This window comes from Eucyclogobius newberryi, unplaced genomic scaffold (genome assembly GCF_026437365.1).
Source record: "Eucyclogobius newberryi isolate DKJ021-1_F unplaced genomic scaffold, fEucNew1.0.hap1 SCAF_4, whole genome shotgun sequence".
NCBI classification, from domain to species: domain Eukaryota; kingdom Metazoa; phylum Chordata; class Actinopteri; order Gobiiformes; family Gobiidae; genus Eucyclogobius; species Eucyclogobius newberryi.
Genome location: NW_027316056.1, coordinates 16,817,030 through 16,837,367, shown reverse-complemented (window position 1 = coordinate 16,837,367; position 20,338 = coordinate 16,817,030). Strand labels below are relative to the sequence as shown.

The following is a 20,338-nucleotide window of genomic DNA, read 5'->3' as shown; positions in this document are numbered from 1 at the left end:
TACATGGACACACTCTTCATACACCAGGATACATGGACACACTCTTCATACACCAGGATACATGGACACACTCTTCATAGACCAGGATACATGGACACACTCTTCATACACCAGGATACATGGACACACTCTTCATAGACCAGGATACATGGACACACTCTTCATACACCTGGATACATGGACACACTCTTCATAGACCAGGATACATGGACACACTCTTCATAGACCAGGATACATGGACACACTCTTCATACACCTGGATACATGGACACACTCTTCATAGACCAGGATACATGGACACACTCTTCATAGACCAGGATACATGGACACACTCTTCATAGACCAGGATACATGGACACACTCTTCATACACCAGGATACATGGACACACTCTTCATACACCAGGATACATGGACACACTCTTCATACACCAGGATACATGGACACACTCTTCATAGACCAGGATACATGGACACACTCTTCATACACCTGGATACATGGACACACTCTTCATACACCAGGATACATGGACACACTCTTCATAGACCAGGATACATGGACACACTCTTCAAAGACCAGGATACATGGACACACTCTTCAAAGACCAGGATACATGGACACACTCTTCAAAGACCAGGATACATGGACACACTCTTCAAAGACCAGGATACATGGACACACTCTTCATACACCAGGATACATGGACACACTCTTCATACACCAGGATACATGGACACACTCTTCATAGACCAGGATACATGGACACACTCTTCATACACCAGGATACATGGACACACTCTTCATACACCAGGATACATGGACACACTCTTCATAGACCAGGATACATGGACACACTCTTCATACACCAGGATACATGGACACACTCTTCATAGACCAGGATACATGGACACACTCTTCATAGACCAGGATACATGGACACACTCTTCATACACCAGGATACATGGACACACTCTTCATACACCAGGATACATGGACACACTCTTCATAGACCAGGTTACATGGACACTGGTGGCAAAACGTCTGAAGTGTCTCATCCAAGGACACAATGACAGTGTTCACTACTGCCTCCCTGTGGCACCTGGCATTCCAGGTACTAACAAGACCCATCACTGCTTAGCTTCCGAGATCTGACAAGATCAGGCTTTGACAGGTTCCTTTGGCAACTAATTTGATTTAGCTGATTTCCCTCGCTCAAACTCTAGTTGAGACACATAACATTTAAAATGTATACTTTATACATCCTCTTTCTATTGACCTTATTCCGCCCCGCCCACTTTTTCCTCTTTTTTCCACGGATCGGCACTTCTGTTGTAATCACACTTCTGGTCGAGCGGGAACTCCTTTGGCCTAAATGGAGAACGAGGCAAAAGTGTCACCACAAAATATGCTATAAAGTAGATTGATTTGTTGAAAATATCCAATATGAATGCACAGATTCCCTGGGCGGCCTAAAAACAGCTTTTTAGTCTGTGTAGAACTTATTTTCTCTGCAGTCGGCAGCCCTATGTGAACTAATAAAACCGGATAAAGGATGGATGGATAAAGGACATCAGATGGCGGCGCTCAGACTCAGGCTTCTGGAATAAGGTGAATAGGTTCACTAGAGGTACTGTCCCCACCAAACAAAACAATAAGCACATACGGAGAGTTGTGAATGTGAAACGTATATTACTAGCTAAATGTACAAGTCTCTGTGATTTCCTGTTCAGTGCCCAGAGTGTGCTTCAGCCTCAGCACTTGAAACTGAGCAAGTGGCAGTGAATGTTTTTAAGGGTATCTTGCCTGAATATTGCTGTGATTTACAGCTAAATTATGATTTAGTGGTTGACCCCAAACTGTGTCCCGGAACAGCCCCCACACCGCAGTGACGTGTCTCCTCTTAATGACTACTTTTATTCTCTGGCTTTTACCACTGCATATTTTATTGCCTTGTAATTTTGCCAAACCAATTTCTTTTACTTAATGGCTTGCACTACTTATTGTACAGCGCGTTGTAACCTGTAATTGTCTAGTAAATGTGCTACATAAATATACAATTCTTAGGAGTGGTTGGATAGTGCCAGTTTGCTTGTAATGATGATTGACCAACCTGACCTTTGACCTGTACATAGACAATTTGTCCATGGAAAGTGTTCCGCTGGCATTGCGGATTCTTGATAGTATGTCGAGTCCAGATACATTATTGAGAAGCTGGCACTGGCATATACATGACTGCTTGTTGGGCACTTATGAATAATGCAGCTTTAGTGTATGTGTGTTTCCGTGTAGAAGGGTTTGTGCTGTGGTCTTTGATTCCTTCATCTGCTGCAGGGCAACGCTGCAACAAAACAACACGGCTTGACTTGTGTCATTAAAAATAATGGCAGGAACTGTACCCAAACCAGCTGACACACAACACTGGTATAGACACAGGGAAGGGGTTTTGTTTCTTCTCGCTGTTGAAAATTGTGTAGTTCACTGTCCAAGAAGCCAAAAGCTAAAATGTATTTGGTCTAAATGTGTTCTCAGCATTCATTTTAAAAGGAAAATGGTGGAAATGTAGTGTATAAATATTTTTTGTTGCACAAGTGACCATTTCTTAGGAGCTGTATTGCTTTTCAGTGCTTTGGAATGGAAATGTCTGTGTTTGGGTTTTGAACCTGCAAATCTGAATTTAACAGCTGGATTTCTTGTTATATATTGTACAATTATATATAGATCATATCCACATTTTGGGCTGAAAATCTTTAACATGTTTTCCTTCTGATACATACTATATATAAATAATTTTATTCTACAGTGGGCAACAGATTTCAACTGAATGGAAGTTACAGATTAACTGTCTTTCCAGGGATTTAGGTTTATCCCCTTTTTCGGGTTCATGTTTACTCAGGACCATATGATACAACGCAAAGAATGCATCTGAAATAAATCTTGGAAGGTGTCAACCAGACTTCAGTCAGTTTGTGTAATAAACTCAATTTAGATCAACAAGCTATAGAGATTAAGAGCAAAACAGATCAAATGTAGCTTTGTGCTGTGACAATAACCTTTTGTTGGAGCTGGAAAATAAACTGTTCAAAAGAAGGTCAGATGACAGAGGACAGGTGGAGATAAGAAGATGCACCCAAAATCACAACTCACAAAAGAGGGGCCAGTTTGGAAAGCCTGGAAAATACTAAATAAAATGTTCTTAGGGCTGAGCGATATGAACATATTTATATATATATATATATATATATATATATATATATATATATATATATATATATATATATATATATATATATATATACATACATACATACATACATACATACATACCGGTATATGTATGTTTATCTCATGAACATAAACCAAACAGACTTCTAATCACTGCCACACACAAATTGCCACATGTATTCTTTAGGCTTCTCTCCGTCCCAAACCACATGCTTTCAATGACATTGGCTTTAGGGAAAGTCTGAAGGATTTTTTGAGCCGATAGCAATATTTGATATTTGGCTTTCTGTTGGAGTCAATACAAATATTTAGATTTTAAAATCCATAGCAAGGCCCACAATTGCATTTTAAGCTGAAGTAAAGATCAAAAATGTTCTTTTCACTTTAGCAAAAAGCATATACCTGGAGTATTGCAGGATTAAGTAAACGCACAGACATGGTTAACATTTGGTTAATTGCACATTCCTACGTCATTATTGAAATAAATTAAATTGATCACAAATAGACCTGGACTTTTAGTAGTTTTAGTAATATTAGCTAACATTTCCAGTAAAAAGTCTCAAGAATGTTTCTCTTAATGTATAGTACATGCTTTTTAAAAAATGTATTTAACTTTCAAGTAAATGTATTTGACTTTCAAGTAATGCATTTGATCCAATCTTGTCCTTCATCCACCTCATTTACATAGTCATTTTTCATTTATAGTAGGTTCACTAGGTTTACTCCTATTTGCCTTTCTGGATACAAAATACCGTACATTGTATAATGTTGTCTTCTGTTGAATTCTTCTATTTATTGTACATTTCCTGTCCCAAAAAAATAAATTAAATAACTCTCTAATTTTCCGTAGAACCACCTTTAACTTTGATTGCAGCACACATTTGCTGTAGAATTCTTTCAATAAGCTTCTGCAATTTAAAAACCAGTTGATCTTGTGTCGATGATAGAACTGAGTGACAACTGCTCAAAGCTCATCGCAAACACTCTCACTGTTCAGATCTGTTGTAGATTAGTCTCTGCTTCTCCTTAAATGTTTTCTGTTTGATGCCAATGATTTGATCCTTCTCAAAGACACGGACATCTTTTCCATGACCACAGGATTTGTCTTTCCACATGGTTGTTTCAGAAATGAGCTCACTGCATCAGTTGGGCTTAAATACCGTGTTGCAGCTGAAAGATCATCACTCATGCTCCTACTGTATTTGCTTAGTTGAATCAGAGTGGCTGTGTATTTGTATATTCTGTAAGTCTTGCATGATCAACAGATGTATATTCAACATATTAAATATTATATATTTGTCTTTTGGGTTGCTTGTGCATGAATTATACTTTATAAACAATTATACTTTACAAACAATTATACTTTGAAAACAAATGTGCCTAAGATTTTGGGACTGGCTTCTGGTTTTATATACGTGTTCTTTCCTATTTTGCACATACTTTCATCATTTAGGTGCAGTGTAAATAAAGGTAACATGTTTTGTTCATTCTGGCTGTGTGCTCAGAACAGATCAGAATGCGATGGGCGAGATCTGGATGAAAGAGTGCGATAAGAGAAAATCAAAGCCGCGATAAGGTTGGCTGGTTTTGAGGGAATAGAACAAAAAGGCTGCGCAAATTGATTTTGTGATACGCTTTCCTGTACAGTAAGATTATAACAGAAAGTTCTCTGTGGTTTGGGATTATATGTGAGTAGCTTTCTCATTAGGGATGTATCTTCTCAAGTCTCTCAACAATAACATGCCAATGTGGCATATGGAATTATAAGCTTATTTGCTTAAATGCATTGTTTGTTGCAGCAACAGCTGAAAAACATAGACCATGATCCTTTGCTCCATTCAATACAGACAACATGAAGAAATGATTGTTATAAAGCACTTTTATACCGTATTTCTTTGTAACATGACAATAAGGATTCACACCTTCTTCTTCTTCTTCTTCTTCTTCTTCTTCTTCTTCTTCTTCTTCTTCTTCTTCTTCTTCTTCTTCTTCTTCTTCTTCTTCTTCTTCTTCTTCTTCTTCTTCTTCTTCTTCTTCTTCTTCTTCTTCTTCTTCTTCTTCTTCTTCTTCTTCTTCTTCGTCATGCCATATAAAAGACATTGTTTCCTATTGTACAATCCCAGCTACTTTTCTGTCCTCCTACATTCCTTTTATGGCCCTTAATCCTCAGTAATAGGCTTTGCCCTCTGACCTGCCAAAAATGCCCGCTGTCTCGCGCCCGTCGCTTTCTGCACAAATGCTGTCGAGACAAGTTATGGCTTCAGCATTGTCTGACACACAGGACTCGGATTACGTTGTGCATCCCACACATCACTCAGACATTGATTTATTATTCAGATGGTGCCCTGGCTTTGTGTCACCTCTGCAGCAGCTTGACGTCTGTCTCATAATCTGATATCGTGTTTACCAGACATGCTCCGTTTGCTTTTTGCATCTGACCAAATATTCTCTTTCACTATCTTTGTAAAATCACTGCCTGTTGATTAATCCTTTCTCTCTCTCTCTGTGTTGTTCTGTAGGATGAGAAGAACCAAGTGATGATCACAAATGCCTGGCTCCAGCTGGTATATATACTTATTTTATACTTTAAATATACTTATTTTACACTTTATGTGAACTAAGGATCTAACTGTTCCATAAAGGCTTAAGCTTGCTATATTTGAACAAAGAATAGAGGGTGAAATTGCACAAAAAAGTATGTTTATTGATAATTACCATGAACATACCATTTGTTTTTGTTCCTCTGAGGTCTTAAAGGTATCAAAATCATATAAATCTAGCCGCTCTGTCACACTTTGAACCCAATTTATGATTATAGCGTTAGCCAATACTGCAAAAACAATACTTTGGCAAAATATGATGGGCAGCCTTATAGTTGTTAGTAAATGTCTAACATCTCATCCTACAGAATAGATTAAGTATGTGCTAGATGTAGCTGTTATCATCTGTTGGAAAAGCCATTACAGATGTCACAGCCCTCACTTCATCAATTTGACTGCTACTCACAACTACAGGTTGTGAATATATCAATTATTCAACAAGTCGCCTCCCTGGTACTAGCATCAGTGGCTGGTTGTGCCGATGCAGCAGTTTTCAAGCGGAACCAGTAAATATCAAGCAGCTCAAAGACAGACCGATGTCAGAAAAGGGCCTGAGCAAGCTGAGGATTTAAGGATTAAAATGTGAACGCCCTACATCTGAAAGCATAGGATTTGACGTCAAAACATCGAATGATTTTATGCTTTTTTAGCAACTAATATCGATACAATATGGCTTATAAAAGAGATTATAATAGACTGTAACTCAAAATTGAATAGAATAAAAAAACACAATGCAAAGTCTATCTGATAATTCAATAAATAACTTTAACAAAATACATTATTATTGTTATTAATATAATCAATATTTACCTCTAAACTCTTCTATGATATAGTATAAATTGTATTCTGTATACCTTACCTTACCTTACCTTGCACAGTTCTCATTCAAAAGTATTGGTGCTATTTTTTTTGGGATAATAGATATTAATGTTTCAACACATAACAATAGATCTTTCTTTAATATGCTTAAACTAGTTCTGCAAACGCTCAAGACCGGTCACGTTGTAGTAATACCATTTCAATAATAAGAGTGGTCACAATAATGTAACACAGTAGCTATATTTGCAAACAGCTAAAACTAGCTGAATGTAGAGTTTAATCACCTTTAGTCCTCCACATCTTTCTTATGTTGCCAAAAATACACAATACTTTGTATTAGTATGTATTTGACACCCTTTTGCAAATGGTACATTTAGTGCACTCTGATTGTCTGTGGTTTATTTTAATTTCACGTCTGTAATATTTCGGTTGTCACGTTCATTACAAGTGTCGGCGCAGCCCTTTCTCTTTGCTCGAGTGTTCGCAGAGTGAAATTTCACACTCCCTTCGAAGAGAACCTTCTTGTCTCAAATTAGTGACGCTTTCTTAAATGTGCCTTATGTAACTGCAGCTGTTACCTCACATAGCCCAGTGTCCTCCTCATCTGTTCCTGTCTGAAGTTAGTGAGATGTCATTTGCTCATTTGGCTGTGAGAGCTACTATAACAGCCAACAAACATGAAACGCAAAGTCGCAGTGAAGTGCCAAGGCTGAAAGATGACAACAAGTGTAGTGATTAAGTCATTAGACGCCTGACTGAGGACACTTGAGAAGGGAAAGTTTTTGAAGTCTCACATTTGAACAAACCTAAATAACCTGTGTGTTTACATGCAGCATCTGAACAGATGTGGCCAGTGCACTGGAACATGTCGGCTATGAATGTTTATTTCCACAGGGAGTGCGCTCTATGCTGGCAACATCTGAAAGTACATATTTATGTACTCAAATGCAGCACGACCTCGGTTTACAGATTCATGCTTGAATCAACCAAAGACCAGACAGCAAATTTGGAAGTGCAATACAGAGAAAGTGTGATAGACGGTAAAATTGAAACAACTTTATGCCATTACCAAAATAACTCAAAAGCAGGAACAACATAGAATTATATTTTTTATTTAACCAGATGAAAACCCTAACTTTATACATTCACATGCACAACAAAAACAACCATGATAAGAAAATAATCCAAATTTAACTCCAAAAATCAGATACAAATCGGATTGTGAATGTGAATGTCTCTGAGATCGAAATCTGCTTTTTAAAGGGCGAAATGGGCCAAGGTGAACTGCAGCATATATCCTCAAAACATTTACACACTATTGCTGTATTCATGTGGTCCTTGGGTGCTTGAGTTTCCAAAATAAAAACTCTGACTTGTTTGCATTCATGTGCTTTTATCTTGGAAAGTCGGGAGTTTGATGTCGACAGTAAAATCAAATCAGTCTTCTCTTTAACAGGATTTATAAAGCTAACATTAAGAGTTGTTGTGGTTTCCAAAATCTATCATTAAACTTTTGTTTTAAAACATATTTGCGAGCTGCTTAATTAAACAACATTGTCAGATTTTCCCTCTGATTGTGACGCAGTAAACTCATATAACGTCCCCACACAGCAGGTGATGAAGTCGAGCAGCAACTTTTGACTCGAGTTCCCGAGTTGTCCCACATTCATGTGCATTCTTCAACTCCAAAAAGATTTTCTAGAGATCCTGACGACCACATGAATGCAGCATGAAAATAAAACAATTTAACAGATTTAAAACAGGACTTCATTTGAAAGCACAGACGATGGTCATTGGATTCTTTGTTTGTTTGTGTAAAAGAGCAGAAACCTTTTAATGAAAGCAACTCACACAACTTCAGATTAGTTTAAAATTTAATCAAACTACTAAACAACAAATAAGAAAAAGTTCCCCGCTTGTGCAAAAGGAAGGTACATGCAATAAATATTCAGCCCTATAAATATCATTCCAGCCAGTACCAGTCAGTACAGTCATTTTCAGGATGGGCCTTGACTGTCGACTTCAATTCATGCATCATTTGTGACTAGAAAAGCAATAAGAACAATACACTATAAAGGTATTGGAGGAATCAGACTGAGCTCAAACAGGAGTGCAGGTGCCAGAGTGTGTTGGCTTGGCGCCTATAGAAAGAAGAGTCTTGATGTGTTTATAATGAATTTTAAGACGAACGCGCTTTATCCTCTAATATCAGAGCTGATTATAACATAACGAGTAATATGACGTTATTGATCTCACTCTGCTCTTAATGCATACGATACACTGTCAGTATATTTAAAATACATTTACAACAAACAATAATTACATCTAAAGTAAAAACACATGCATAATATAATCATTAGTGATGATAATGTTTTCTTGCGACTTCTAATAATTCATATAGTTGCACGTTGCAGTAAAAAATGGCTCTGGCTCCTCTCTGTTTCTTGTTGTTGTGTCGCCTCAAACCAAACCAAAAATATATGAACATATTAGTATTCCAACTTAAAGACATTTTCTTTGCCTATGGGAAATTCTTCCAGCCGCCTGTATTCATATTTCATGTTTAGTTGATGATGCAGGACTTGTAGCTATGCATTTATTATCTGCTTTGAAATACAATAACATGTTGGGGACTGTGAGGTGCTGCTTAACCATGGAAACTAGACATGAAATGAAAAATAGCCAGATAAAGAAGTTGAATTAGAGTTAAACCCGTCTCTTCACAAGGGGTAATTTCAATATTCAGTTAAGTGTTGTTGACCATGGTTTGATACAGGCTGAACTAATTGCAATTTTTCAGACCATATTGCAATTGGATTTGCAATTTAGTTTTGATATAAGGATATTATTTGTGCACAATTCATTTACGCCCAAGAGTATAGACATTGACATTCTCTTGAGAGAAGAGAGAAATATGAAGGGCTAAATGAATACAAGAATCCAATACATTTCAGAAGATGTTTGTAGAGGTCTAACTGAAGGGTTTGCAGGTTTTATACACTATGATAAGATGGACAGAAGACATAAATGCAATCTTTGTAAACATTATAATCAATAACTTGTCTTTTGCGGTTTCATTTACTGCAGCACTGGACAGATGTTTATTTGACATGGAACCCAGAGTCCTTCCCCGGCGTCCAAAACCTGCGCTTCCCGTCCAACATGGTCTGGGTCCCGGACATCCTGCTTTACAACAGGTACAACACACACAAGACCACCAGGTTTTAGCACTATTGTGTGTCTTCTTTCTACCTCTTTACTCAAATATCCTGGTTTATTTGTATTGATCTGCACATTCGCGTCATGCCCTCTACTGCAAAACTCTATAGATGTTTTAATGCCACACAAGAGATTAAAGGTTGTGGTTTTGCTGCACAGTTATTGATTTTTGTCGCAAACAGAATGAAGACGGGAACTTGTTGCCATCACTGCGTGTGTACATTCTCAAATAGAAGTATTCACAACCATTAAATTACCTGAAGTAACAGTAACTTTCTGGAGGTGGCACGTCACATGTATGATTCTATGAAAAGGAATTAGGTGGAGGCTCCTGACCAAGTATATGAGTCCGGTTTGTGGAGATGCAAGCCCTCTCACAGACAGGGTACATGTATTTCAGTGCAATAAAAACACGAAAGAAAGAACGTTTTTATTGTAGTTTTTGGCCAAAAAGCTATGTACTGGTGTTTAGTTTTTCCATGGGGTTCTTTGATATTACTATTGTTGCCTATGGAGATTAGAAAATTAGTTTTAAGACCTTCTGAAATTGAAAATTGTGCATTTTAAAAGGTCCCATAACATGCAAAATCGACTTTTCAGAGCTTTTAACCTTTTTACATTGCTATTTGTGCTTCATATATGTACCCAGAGTGTTTTTTTGATTGATTCCCGCAGTTTTTAGCTATATTACAGACTATATCCTTTCCTCGGATCTGCAAACTGACGGGGGGTGGTTGCAAGACCGCGTCATAACCCCAGGCACGCGTCACCAGACTACGAAACGTGAAAAAAAGCATGATATGGCACCTTTAATCTGATGAAGTTAAGTTGTACAATATATATAAGCCACTACTTGTGTGTATTGTTACTTGCATATATCACATACACTTGAACAAGTCTTTGATTGGCCATGTACTGTACTTTCACACGCGGGTAGCAAGTCTTTTTTTAAATGAATTTAATTTTCCTCAAGTCTAGACATGAGTGAGGAAAGCGAGGTCTGGAAACAGCTCAAATGATGTAGTGATGAAAATTGCCTCTGTCACTGTGCCCATTTGAATTTACAAGTTCAAATCAACCGCAGTGCTAGATCTGTTGTTTTTCTCTGCTGACGGAGGAAATCGCAGACGCTGACCACTTACAAAGCTTAACATAACAAAGGGCTTTTTCAACAAATGAGTCGACTGTGACATGATTTACATTATACATCATGTCACTCAGTTCAACCTTTGTTCTGTTTACGAGGCACGTGTGTTATTTGGGACCAGTGGTTCTCAAACTGTCATATGCGGGCTCCTTTGGGAACACGGTCTACACTGGATTTTTTTTTTCAAACGTTAAATTAGATCTTGTGTGTGTAACTTCTTGATTTAAGTAATATTTATCTGGAGTTAATTAAGTGCTTTTTTGAGTTAGTCATGTACTTTTTTTTTTGTTTTAAGTGCAGTAGCTTTTTTACATGCTTGTGTTTGTCTTATTTTAAGTAAAGCAAGATATGTTATGCCTGCTCCATTGGCAAATGTTATTTCATGCCAATATTTAAGATTACATTTTTTTCCATAGCCTATATAATCAGTATTATCCACTTTTCTGACTTCCGTAGTTCTATTCTAGATCTGTTTTAGATGTTTTGGAGGCAAAATACTGTTCTCAGGTGTTATTTCATGTAAAACATTTCAGAGCCACTGAGTTAGACCAAAGACAGCTTGGGGTTGTAGATTATTAACCATTAAGAAGAGCAAAATCATATGTTGAAGTATCTATCTTTGACAGATTCATATCTAGATTTTCTCTCCTGAAAAGTCTAGCCTGAAAGCACTTTAAATGACCATGTGTACAAACCGTGCCGATACAAAACTCTTATGATGCAGTTTGCAGAAGACACATTTAAAATAAGGCCTACATTATGCAAAGAGTCCATGTTTTTCCTAGACAATCCCCCGAACAGTCTAAAGTTGTGTTGCATGTTCTTTGACTGAACAAAGCCAGATCAACTTCATATGAATAATATAGGACGTATTTGGTCTGTCTCACTTTGAACATTTCACAGTGTGATTCACTCAACATTCCTCCACTTCCTGCACGCTCCTGTTTTCACTTCAAAAAATGTCTTTTCCCTTCATTTGACCTGTTTATCTTTATAGAAAGTGAAATACTAATTTAACATAAAAAGTATTTTTTACTAAGTAGGGTTACAGTGAAAAACAGATTAAACAATATTCATTGGGGCTCTGCAATGTCCCACCATCCCGTGTCCTTAGACAAATTTCCCAAGCTCCCGTGTCCTTAAACCCTCCTTCTCGGCCAGGAAAATCTACCAAACCTCTTTGGCATAAAGTAGAAACCTGGAGGAGTTCCACAGAGAAGGAGAGATCCGACTCCCTCAGACGGACAGGAGGATGCGAGATAGACAGTGGAGCTGGAACCACTCAGGAGGAGAACCAGTTCTTCCAGGCAGATAAAGAACGGTCCATATGTGAGACCGTTTCTACTGGGAGTCAAGCATCTGGTTCGACAGGTCATCAATGTGCCCCACTCCCAGCGGGAAGTGGAAAAAGAAGAAGGAAAAGTGATGAACAGATTGCAAGCAAAATTAAATATTAAGTATTGTTTGACAGAAAAAGTAGTCAGAAGCAGAGGATAGTGCTCAAGCTGCTATACTTCCCCAGAATAGACGCTCCTAGGGCAGCGTAGCAGCGATAATAATATTATTGCAATATTTTAATATACTCATTGAAAACAAAAATGTATATGCCTTAATTTCTTAGTCAGTGCATCAAAATGAAAAACTTAAGACAAAAACAAGACTCAAGGCTAATTTAGACTGAATAAGTAAAAAAAGGAATATAAAAGAGCAATTTGTATCATCATTGTTTTATTTAAATGATTGTATTGCGACACATAACACTATTATACATTTTCACTAACAGTTGTCCAACTTGTTAATGTACAAGTAGGACAACTGTACTTGTAAATGTAAGATATTCCTTTATTGTCCCACATGGGGAAATTTCATTGGTGCAACGCAGGTAGATACAGAGGCAGATACAGAAGAACAGATCACTTATAGGAAGTCTGAAAAACACTTTCAGTAGAAGATCTCCTATAAACAAAAACTCCCATAGACAAATATATAAATACATAAATACAATTGCATGTGATCACGGCAGTAATTGCACATGAATATGTGTCACGACGGCACATAGATTGCACATGAATTTCACAGTAATTGCACATGAATCACAACAGTAATTACACATATGACGGAATTGCACATGTAGAACCTCTAATAGTTGTTCTTTGTTTCTAATTAGTTCTGCTAGATATTTAGCTGTGTAAAGTACAGGCCACTGTTAGTCTCTTAGCAGCAATTTTCCTAATAACACATGAAGCCATCATCACATTGGCTTTATTGTGCAGTTTGCTTATGAACATTGTCGCAGTCATTTCTATCGCTTCCATTAAAAGTCTATTAAAGCCGGAGACAGTCCATTGGCACTCGGCCCTTATCTTTGTACACAAGATGACCTTTTGGAAATGTGTGCTACTTATTTAGTGATTAAAATGTGATTTGGATTATGCTTCGAGGAGTCAGGGTGCGTTGCCATAAAAGCATGTGACAAATCTTCAAAAGCCCAATACAATCACTGTTTTTATAACCCTTAAGAAAATGGTTGTTTAAGGTGGTTGGCAAATTTGTAAGTATTCTATTCCATTCAAATTGAGTTTAGTGTTGGCATGGTACTAAATTCAGAATTGATTCTACACCATAAAAGTATGTGGATTCATGTGATTTTTTTTCAGTATCAATTCTTCAAATTAAAAGCTACTATGCATCTATGCCACAGGCAGCGTCTTACTTTGACAGGCCAACTGCTTAAACGTTAAATAATAACAAAAATAATTCCTATTGGGGTTAATTAAATGAGTGTGTGTAAATTACTGTTATTGCTTTGGGGATTAAAGACGCAACATTTGTGTTTTAAATGGTAATTTCTAACAAATGCTACATAAGTAAACTTAATGTGTTCAATTCAAAACAGTCTCACAAGGCTAATTGCTAATTGCTAATTTGCTATAATATATAAGCGGTTTTAATGTCTTTCCCCTGGCCTCTGTGTTTGGCACCATCTGTTAGGTGAAAACAGTGATTGGATTTAGATTATGGATGTTCCTGTAAATCTGAATGGGACAAAACCCTGTCCTGTTTTATGTCTCTTGGGCTCGCTTCCAAAGCTCTTTGTGCAAATTTATAGTGTCCCTGTTCCACCTCTCTTGTGTGCTCGGACTGTAAGTGCTGTAGAGGGAATAATCGACTCAGGTAGTGGGACGTGGGACAGGACAATACTTTACACATTTGCTAAGGTTTTTTCCTCTTATTTATATTTCAAACAACTTTGTCCAAAGATGGTAGAATATGAGCAAAAATAAGCACTGATAAAATGCCTGTAAAAGAGGCTACAGTTTAGAACAGGAAGTTATGGAACCTGTTTCTATTATTACTGTAAGCTACTTTAGATCAATATTACTCTTTACAATGAACAAAATAAAAAATACAGATCTACATAAGTTTTCTTCTTCTTCTTCTTTGGTGTTTTATGGCGGTTGGTATCTATATAGTGTTACATTACCGCCACCTACTGTAGTTGTACGTCTTCAAACTATGTGTTTTATGCTATACCGTAAAAACACATATGGTATAGCATAAAACTGTACCGTATGTATATTTTTACCCTATGCATACTTATATATAGGCACTTTATTTAGACACACTTTGTCTGTAACCTTTGTTGCAACTAACAACCTTTCTAGTAGTTGTCTGTCTAAGTATTGCCATTGTACACAGAGATTTTAAACAAAATATATACATTTGAACCAGATAATGGTAAAAAAAAAATGCTGACAGAAGACTTCATGTTGGCGAATGATTACAAATTGTTTATTTGCCATGCTGTTTTTGCCTATTTTCAACCGTTATATATAACATTTTATAAAAAAAAAGTGGTTTGTAACTGGCACTAAAATGGTTTAGCGTTTATGAAAATAAAAAAAATTAAAAATGAACCCCCAAATCAACAACATTTCACCATTGCAAAACCTTTCCATACATAAAAGCTCGCTGTAGGAGCTTTCTGTAGGACATGGAGGTGAGATTGTTTTCTCCACTGATGATAACGTGCCATTTGTTTTGTGCCGATAATGACTAATGTACTAATGTACTAATTCTCTTCCGTGCAAAGGACGTCTCGATCATAGACTGTTTGCTTTGGATTATCTCTGAAATACACTTAATTCTGCCTGGCTCTCATCCAACATCCCCCTTTTTCTCTCTCTTGTTGCTTTAACTGTCAACCTCGGTTACTTCATCCCATCCGAGTTTCTTTCTTCGTCCTCTCATTTTAAATATATTCTGATCATTTCTCGTGTCCCTCTGCAGCGCCGATGAGAGGTTCGATGCCACTTTCCACACCAATGTGCTGGTCAATGCATCTGGATCCTGTCAGTACATCCCTCCAGGTAAGGCAGCTGTTTGCAGAGTGTAGCAGTGCATCAAGGGAAAAGAAAAGTAAAAGTTTGATATTTTTGGCAAATTGATTGGGCCTTCTTATATAATATTAGTTTGTTCTCATAGCATTGCATTCTAGTTCTCATTGAAATCAGAAGACACTGTTCTCACTGGCTTTACTGACTGCCAAATGTGCCACTATGTTGAGTAAATACAGACTTTGGAGTTGGTTTTAAGTACTATGTTTGTGGTGTATTTTTTCACATATTTAACATTTATATAGTTAGGGCTGGGCAATTAAGTGATCAAAACTGAATCCATGTGACAATAACCTATTTTGGTGATATCGTCAGGTCCTGATTCAGTGTTTTTCCATTTAATGCAACTCAATGATCAAACACAGACACTCTTCCCACCCACTCCTCCTATTGGTCAATCTCTGTAAGGCTCTGAGTGAGTGACAAGGGGAATTAACTAATCTGAATAACAGAATAAGCATCTTACTTACGGTGATCCAGCTCCAATAAGAATTGTGACATTATTTTTTGGGAATATCAGCCCTCGTTACAATATTATATTCTTGAAAAAAAAAAAAAAAAAAACATATCATATATTATGGTGATTCTTTTGGACATGTTTCAGCTTTCCCAACTTTCCGAAATCCTCACTGTGTGAACGTGTGAACAGTTAACATAAACTTCCTGCATGCAAATAAAATTGCCTTCATCACACAGCTCAGCAACTACGATGCAAGCTCTATGATGTCTTTGATTTATCTTAATGTAATCTTAATTTATCTTCTTCCGTCCTTCATATGTTTTCATTATTTTTAGTTTTACTACAGAAAACAGTATGGCCTAATTTGTCCAAATATTATATCCTTAACGATATGTAAAATTTGAATCTACTGCTAATGCAGACTCTGCAGCTCAGTAAGTGAATTCTGGAGGAGAAAAAGATTCAGTTGTTGTCATCTGGACACTGGAAAAACAAGATGTTCTGACTTTCATCCAAAAGTCGTTCTCTCTGCGGATCTCGTCAGAGAACTTGGATATTTATCTCTGACTAGAGCCGCAGATTAAGAATGACCATTGGATGAAAATTGAAACGTCTTGTTTTTAAAAAAAACAGTGTTATGACCACAAATTAATCTTTTCTACGCTGGAACGCTCCTGGACAAATGAGGGATTACGGTGCCTTGATCCGCTCCTTAATTGTCGGTGTGTCATGATCTAATTGTACTTTCTCTAACTTTCACGTACTCCTCTTCATCTTCCCTCAGGAATTCTGAAAAGCACCTGTTACATTGATGTGCGGTGGTTTCCTTTCGACATCCAAAAGTGTGATTTGAAGTTTGGATCGTGGACTTACAACGGCTGGAACCTGGACCTGCAGATGATGGACGTGGACATCTCCACGTACATCCCCAACGGAGAGTGGGATCTAGTTGGTGAGAAGCTGAGACGCCATGTACACACAGGGAAGACTGAATTGAACAAACTAGAGACAGCGTATGAAGGCAGACATGGAGTTTGTCAGGTGCCACAGATGAGAACATGTCCTGGTTTATCAGTCTAACATGCTGATGTGTCTCTGAATCTTGAATAAAGGGATACACACTGCATTGACCTCTTAAAAGTATATCTTAAAAAGGAAACAAGTTTGCAGTTTTAGGAAAAAACACATGAGGACCAAAAAAAGATGGCTACTGTGTGCAAGTGGGTCAAAGGTCAGATTTTGTGGGTTGTTCCCAAAACATATGAAAACATAAAAAATGTCAAAAATATATTGATCGTTAAAACTGCCAGTCCTGTAACTGCTTTTAGAACGTCAATAAGTAATTAGAAAAGTCTGTTTTTCTTTTTCTTTATTGGCTTAATCAATACATTATTTTGAACCTTCATCATCACAAATCACAGTGTCAAAACAATCTAAAAAGTATAATCATGGATAAAATGATGCCAGAAATTGAATTACATTTTTACTCTAGTCTTTTTGTTCCCAAAAAGAATGGGTTTTATGTTTTATGTTGTGCAACTGGGGAAAACAACTCCATTTCCACTGCTTTAAAATGGTTCATCAGACAAAATGTGCTTTATTTGTAGCCTCTGAAATGCCTCTCCATGTCCAAATGTGTGGATGGCTGCTAATTGGACAGGAGGAAAAATCATAGAGTCCCCAGCTGGCGGACAGGTGCAGTGGGGGGCAGGGGCAGAGCAGGGGGGCAGAGCGGGGGGGGCAGAGCAGGGGGGCAGAGCAGGGGGGCAGAGCAGGGGCAAAATGGTGGAGGGTTAGATCTGAATGTGTGAGTTTGTGCTTGTGTCTGCTTGCTCTAATTTGTAGGTTGGTATTTATCACATTGTGAGGACTAAATTCTGTACACACACTCATGGACACCCGCTGCCCTTATGGGGACAAAAAATCTGGTCCCCATGACACAAATGTTTTATTATTAGATCAACGACATGGTTTAAAGTTCAGATATTGGTTGTATCAGGGTGAGGTTAGGGATTTGGCTAAACTAGAAGTAAGGGATATAGTTGTGTAGAGATTGTTAGTCCACTAAAGAGATGCCCTGGGCAACAATTATTCAACTAAAAGGGGTCAGAAGCCAAACTACTAGGATCTTGGAAGTAAAAGTAAATTACTCCCAAAACTGCAGATATCTCATTCCTTTCCTTCTCCTTTCTCTTTGTAAAATAAGTGAACAGTTAAATCAAAATAATAATACTATTGAATTAATAATCAACTAAACAACTAAAGAACTTCAGCCCCTGTAACAGCTTCTATTGAGGTTAGAATTGGTCTCTTGGAAATTAATGTAAGTTAATGTACCGTCCCCAAAAAGCATGCAAACCCAACATAGAGATGCGTGTGTTTAGGTGTAGTTTGTGCATGTGTGTGGTGACATCTGGCTCAGCGATGGTCCACTTAATTCAGACACACACACTCACGCTCACACACACACACACTGGTGCCCTGGTGTCTCACACAGACTCAGGATGGGGCCAATGCATCTGCAGGTCGGCAATCCATCAAATTTTTTACACAACTAACAAAGGCGGTTTCTCCCGAGAGTTCAGGTGACACTGTTTAAATGGAATGAAATTGAATATTGCATGCACAAACATCCTGCAGACACAAGCTGGGATGGAAGAGGTGCGGTCATAAAGCCTCTCCTAAAGAAGAGCAGTCTTGATGCCGCAGTACTGAGTCATTACCGGCCCATCTCTAATCTGCCATTTTGGGGCAAAGTCCTTGAAAAGGTTGTTTACCAACAGCTCACAGATTTCTTCTTAATAAACAACTCATTTGATGTTTTTCAGTCAGGTTTTAGACCTCATCACAGCACTGAGACTGCTCTTGTCAAGGTGACAAATGACATCCGCCTGAACACTGACACGGGCAAAGCCTCAGTCTTAATTCTGTTAGATCTGAGTGCTGCTTTTGACACTGTCGATCATGGGATCCTCTTACAGAGACTAGAGGACTGGATGGGCATCACTGGCACTGCCCTAAACTGGTTAAGGTCCTATCTGGAAGACAGGAAGTACTTTGTTGAAATTGGTAGCTGTGTCTCAGACCACATGACCCTGACCTGTGGAGTGCCCCAAGGGTCAGTCCTGGGTCCCCTTCTGTTCAACCTCTACATGCTGCCGTTAGGTCAGTTGATACGCAGTGAAAATGTGTCCTATCACAATTATGCAGACGACACTCAGATCTATGTTTCACTATCGGCAGGTGACTATGGACCAGTAGATTCACTCTGTCACTGCATCCAACAGATCAGTTTGTGGATGCAAAACAACTTTCTCCAGCTGAACTCAGACAAGACTGAAATAATCGTTTTTGGCCCACAGAAACAAAGAGAAAGTGTTAGCGGTCACCTCCAGAGTCTCGCCCTAAAACCTACAAACCAAATTAGAAATCTGGGGGTAATAATGGACTCAGACTTGAACTTTAATAGCCACGTCAAATCAATAACATCAGCAGCTTTTTACCATCTAAAAAACATTGCCAAAATCAAAAATATAGTGTCAAAACCAGATTTAGAGAGACTTATCCATGCGTTTGTCTCCAGTAGATTAGACTACTGTAACGGCCTGCTCACTGGCCTCTCCAAACGAGCTGTAAAACAGCTGCAGCACATCCAGAACGCTGCTGCTCGGGTCCTGACTAGAACCAGGAAGTATGATCACATTAGTCCTGTTCTCAGGTCTCTGCACTGGCTCCTGTGGCTCAGAGAATAGACTTTAAAGCAGCTCTGCTTGTGTACAAGTCTCTCCATGGCCTAGCACCAAAGTACATCTTGGATATGTTAGTGCCATATGAACCATCTCAGACTCTGAGGACCTCAGGGGCCGGCCTCCTGCTGGTGCCAGAGTCAGGACTAAACATGGGGAATCTGCATTTCAGTTTTATGCAGCTAAAATCTGGAACAGTCTTCCTGAAGATGTGAGACAGACTTCTACTACAATGTTCAAATCTAAGCTAAAAACAGTTTTGTTTAGCTGTGCATATGACTGAAACAATTTTTTTCTTTACACTCTTCTCTTTTGTTTGTGATTTTATTAGTTTAGACAATCAGTTGGATTGATAATTTTTAATTTAGTTAATTTTATTGTATTTCTGTTTCTGTAATTTCTTTGTGATTTGAATGCATTTTTCCTGCTGTGTGAAGCACTTTGAATTGCCTTGTGTATGAAATGTGCTCTACAAATAAACTTGCCTTGCCTTGCCTTGCCTTGCATGCTCAGACTTTGAGTCAGATTGTGGAGTCAGTGATGACACGTTTCATATAGAACAGTGCATATTCAGACAGAACAGATAAGTGCAGGACGATTGAAGATTGGGGACAGAGCAGGTGGAGTCGAGTTTGAAACAGAGGCACCGTGTTTCAATCTGTTGATTTTAATCGTAGCTCCTGCTGCATTCTTTTCAGATGACGAGATGTTTATCTTACATCAAAGTCA

The 20,338-nt window shown here is 38.1% G+C and overlaps 1 protein-coding gene across 1 annotated transcript in view; it reads left to right on the top strand.

Moving 5' to 3' along the window:
• chrna8 (cholinergic receptor, nicotinic, alpha 8) overlaps positions 1-20,338 on the top strand; it is a 53,479-nt gene that overhangs the window by 25,479 nt on the left and 7,662 nt on the right. Inside the window, exons 3-6 of the mRNA XM_072463191.1 lie at positions 5,741-5,785; positions 9,728-9,837; positions 15,297-15,376; positions 16,648-16,815. Coding sequence (XP_072319292.1) covers positions 5,741-5,785; positions 9,728-9,837; positions 15,297-15,376; positions 16,648-16,815 — 403 coding nt within the window. The remainder of the gene's footprint in view (positions 1-5,740; positions 5,786-9,727; positions 9,838-15,296; positions 15,377-16,647; positions 16,816-20,338) is intronic.